The 4849-nt window shown below is 44.0% G+C and overlaps 1 protein-coding gene across 1 annotated transcript; it reads left to right on the forward strand.

Annotated features, from left to right (window-relative positions):
- The first annotated feature begins 236 nt into the window (after window positions 1–236).
- On the forward strand, window positions 237–4383 carry LOC149259508 (uncharacterized). The gene is made up of 4 exons (XM_089454342.1): window positions 237–1600; window positions 1691–1983; window positions 2593–3703; window positions 4248–4383. Exons 1-4 carry the CDS (start codon window positions 237–239, stop codon window positions 4381–4383), a joined length of 2904 nt encoding a protein of 967 aa, XP_089310468.1.
- The last annotated feature ends 466 nt before the right edge of the window (window positions 4384–4849 follow it).

A 4849-nucleotide genomic window follows, 5' to 3' on the forward strand; every position in this document is an offset into this window, starting at 1 on the left:
TCGGTACTATCCAGGCCATCTCCCCATTATTCCCTTCGTCCTCGAATCAAAGACCGAGGCCCAGATGTTGTAGGACTTGACCCTAAAAGTCCCCCCACCTCCCACAAGACCTCACGAGGTCGTCCATCTCGTATTACTAAAGCAAGGCATACTGCGGATGAGGAGGTCACCCTCGGGCGACAGCAGACCATTTTTGGGGCCCTTAGAGCGAAGGATGGCCCTCCCCCTCCCCCCTCATGAAGTTCCTCTCATTCAACTGTAGAGGGTTTGCTAGTTCAGCCAAAAAACTAGCGCTTAGGAGGTTGCTAACCTCGGATCGACTGGATATTATCTTTCTTCAGGAGACCCTCTGCCAAGCGGACCATCTCATACACTCTCTTACCTCTTGGCTCCCGAACTGGACATTCCATGCACTTGATGCATCAGGGAGATCCGGAGGCCTGGCAATAGGGGTTTGTAACAAGACAGTGGACATCTGCAATTTTTGGGGAGGCAAAGGGTTTATAGGCCTTGACATATTTGATCATACACTTGAGAGGGATCTCCGTATCATAAATGTCTATGGACCCTGTTCTGATCGAGCTTCATTCAAGAGATCCCTACTTGAAAGGGGGCTCTTTCAAGCGGATAACATTATATTGGGGGGGGACTTAAACTTCTCCCTGGGCTATTGTGAATCCTGGGGGCATATGGCACAAGTGGATACTCTCTCTGATACCATCTCCTCCTTATTAGAGGACCATCACTGGGTGGACATCCCCTCTGCCAGACTTCAGTATACCTGGACAAATAATAGGAGTGGAGATCAGAGTTTGGCCAGGAGACTCGACCGCTTCCTCATTAAAGAACAGTTATACAATGACCTACCCAGAACTCGTCAATGGGTAGGATCCGGTGGCTTATCAGATCACCGACCTATCTTCCTGGAGGTTGATGGCCTCACTCGCAAAATTAAGAGCCCCTTCAAATTCAATGCCTCCTGGCTACAAGATCCTTCATACATTCAGCTGGTCCATGAATACTGGCAGAATAACCCTATCCGGGAAGAAGAGGAACTTTCTGCTGGATTTGTCAGGAAGCTAACAGAACTCAAGCAGATAACAAAAAATTGGGCACATCAGAAGCGGATCCAGGATAACCATACCCTCAATGAGGCAGAAAGGATTATCACTGAGTATGAAAATTCTACATCAGGAACTTTCAACACTCCGGAGAGTAAGGAACAATATAACCTACTGCTTGCCAAACGCTCTCAAATATTGAAGGAAAGAGAAGAAAGCATGAGATTGAGAAGCAGGGCTATTTGGCTCACCGAGGGAGACAACAACACAAAATTCTATCACAAATTTGCCAATGGTCGGAAAGCCATCAACACTATATGGGAATTAAAGGATCATCATGGCCTCACCATCTCTAACCAGCAGAATTTGGCCAGGCTTGCCACTGAGCACTTTAGAGGTATCTACAAGGCACCAAGGAATGTAAACATACTGGAGATCATGAGAGTGGCTGAACTCTTCCCCAGATATGTGGACCAGGAAAATTCGGAAGAGATTCTGAAGGAGGTGACCATGGATGAACTGGAAGCCACACTGAAATGGTTTAAAAAGGATAAAAGCCCTGGCCCTGATGGATGGACCATTGAATTTTACATCTCTTTTTTTGACATTCTGGGTCATGACTTATTGAGTATAGTGGAGGACAGCAGGAGAAGAGGCCGGATATCATCAGCTATCAAATCCACCTTCATCGCCCTCATACCGAAGACTGATGATCCGATCTCATTTGATGATTTTCGGCCCATATCACTCTGTAACTGTCTGTACAAGATCATTGCAAAGATCATTGCAAACCGCCTCAAGCCCATCCTCTCACAGCACATATCATCTGAACAGTTTGCTTTCTTGCATCACAGACAGATCCATGAAGCCATAGCCACAGCACAGGAACTCATGCATACTCTTCAGATCAAGAAGCAGAAAGGTATGATACTCAAAGTGGACCTCTCTAAGGCATTTGACAGAACAAACTGGTTGTACCTTAGGTTGCTGCTTACTCATCTAGGTTTCCCATATGATTTTATCAAATGGATGATGAGCTGCATCACTGATGTATCATACAGTGTCCTACTCAATGGAGAAGCTACTACCTTTTTCACTGCTGAGAGAGGGCTCAGGCAGGGATGCCCACTCTCTCCGCTGCTCTTTCTCCTTATTATGGAAGGACTGAGTAGGATAATCTTATCCACCAGAGATCGACAACAAATTACTGGCATCAAAATAGTGGATAACTTCTTCCTTACTCACCTTTTATTCGTTGATGATATTCTCATCTTTCTGAACGGCAGTATCGGTGACTCCTCCTCATTACATAACTCCTTCCTTCTTTTCCAGCAGGCCATGGGGATGCAGATCAACAATAATAAATCCACTATTACATCAGTTGGCTGCTCGGTGCATGAAATCACCTATGCCACACAGCGCTTCCCTTTTGTCACCTTGGAATTAACTGATGGAATAAAGTATCTTGGTTTTCGATTGAAACCATCTGGCTACAAAATTGCAGACTAGTTATGGCTTATCTCCAAAGTAGAGAAGAGACTACAAGTCTGGTACCACAAATACCTCTCGCGAGCGGGCAGACTAGTACTCGTCAAAGCGGTCATAGAAGCCACACCTGTATATTGGATGGCCCTTGCTTGGATTCCAAGGGGCATCCTAAACAGGCTGCAGAGCATATGCTGCAGATTCCTTTGGAAAGGACACCAGCCGGGGCGCTTATTTGCATGGGTAAAATGGGAGACCATAACTAAGCCTAAGAGTTGGGGAGGATGGGGCATAAAGAGGCTGGCCATTTTCTCTAAAGCACTGGCGGCCAAACTTGGATGGAGTTTACTCACAGCAGACAGTCTCTGGACCCGGGTGGCTTATTCCAAATACATCAAGCCTCTATCCATATTAGATTGGATTTGTACTAGACATGGACACAATAATCATTTCTCCAACATATGGAAAGCTGTCATTGACTCAATTCCCCTGCTTAGAGATGGCATCACATGGAGGATAAAAGAAGGGAATGCAGTACGTATTGGAGTGGACCCTTGGGTTGGATGCGGGAATACACACAGACTGCCAGCTGATCTCATCCAACATCTCCATGACAGAGGCATCACGCACATCAAACACATTGGTGACCAAGCTAACTCCTCCTTCCTCCAGCAGGCTTGGTTATCCGCCAGAGCTCTAGACCTGCCTAACCAATGGACAGATGATTGGAAGGATTATACTTCTGCTCTCACACAGGCTCAAATCAGACTTACGGAGGGACCAGATGAGATTATCTGGGCACATGCAAAACATGGAGTATACTCACCTAAGCTGGGATATCTCAGACTTATGGAGCCACATAAACCACCTGACATTCATCCCACCTGGAAGTCGATTTGGAAATTCAAGGCCGCGCCCAGGACGAGACTTCTGATGTGGAATATTATATTTGATAAAATACCCACAGGCTCTAATCTCATGAAGCGATCCTTCTATGGACCCTTTCGCTGTCATCTATGCCTAAATGCTGATGAAAGCACTGAGCACCTGTTCCTATCCTGCAGCTCGACCATTACCTTCTGGCAGTCAATATCATCACATATCCCGCATTTGAAGGAATGGCATGGGAACACCCTTCAGGAGGCTTGGTCTAACTGGTGCTTAGAGCATACAGGCAAGGCCAAGAACCTACCTCTGCTGATTTGTTGGGCTATATGGATCGCCCGTAACCAATCTATCTTCCAACTTAAATTGCCTCACTGGCCATCGATCATTCTTCACACAGTTGCTGATTATAATTTGTTACCTGATGAGGACCACACCAACCCACCGAGAACTCTCAGACCTATCCCCATTGATAATACTAAGCCTTGGGCTTTTTTTGATGGCTCTGCCCAAGATGATGGTTGTGGAAGGGGGGCGGGGCATACTTCACATTAATGACAGACACCGCTACAAGATACAAATTAACTTAGGCAGAGGCACTAACAACTTCGCAGAACTCAGCTCAGCCAAGCACATCATTCACTTTGCTATCCTTAAACAATGCAGACATTTACAGATTTTTGGTGACTCCAAAGTTGTTTGCAATTGGCTCAATAATGCATCACATTGTCATGCTTTTGCTTTGAGACATATTCTTGACGAAGCAAAGAGATTGATCACTACCTTTGAATCTTTTGTCTGTCATCATATTTACAGGGAACAGAACACCACTGCCGACCAGCTCTCTAAAGAGGCAGCACACAGAATAGGGGAAGAATGGTGGATCCAAGAGGAAGTCGACGGCACTTTTTATCAGTATTATCATCGTCCTTTTGATGAACAACTGGAATGATGGGCTATAATCCTATATTCACGTGCAGTTTTTTGCTCATTACAGTATGTAGATACAGCTACATATTTTTGTTTTTTTTACAGCAGTATATATTGCTCTCTGCGAAGAGCCAGCATAAATTTTGAACATAGTTCTGACTTATTTTTGAATGCTCCCTGTGTGGAGACTTCTTGTATATAGCAGTTATAAAATGAACTCGACAGGCTTAAGCCTGCATATGAATATGCTACGGCATCTGCAAAATGTAATTTTCTTAACCTTAATGAAAATTACGACTTTTTCCCAGGGGAAAAATAAAGAAAAATGTTAAAATAAATTATTTTAATGTTTTATATAATAAAATATTCAATGTCCAAAGGAAAAAGGTAATTGAAAGCTAAAAAGTAAAAAAAAAAAAATTAATTTATTAAGTGATATGTGTAATTCATCCAATTATTAATATAAAATAATATAATATGTGACATTT

This window comes from Pinus tabuliformis, chromosome 6 (assembly GCF_031772625.1).
Source record: "Pinus tabuliformis cultivar Carrire ecotype Pingquan chromosome 6, CPIR1, whole genome shotgun sequence".
In the NCBI taxonomy this organism is placed as follows: domain Eukaryota; kingdom Viridiplantae; phylum Streptophyta; class Pinopsida; order Pinales; family Pinaceae; genus Pinus; species Pinus tabuliformis.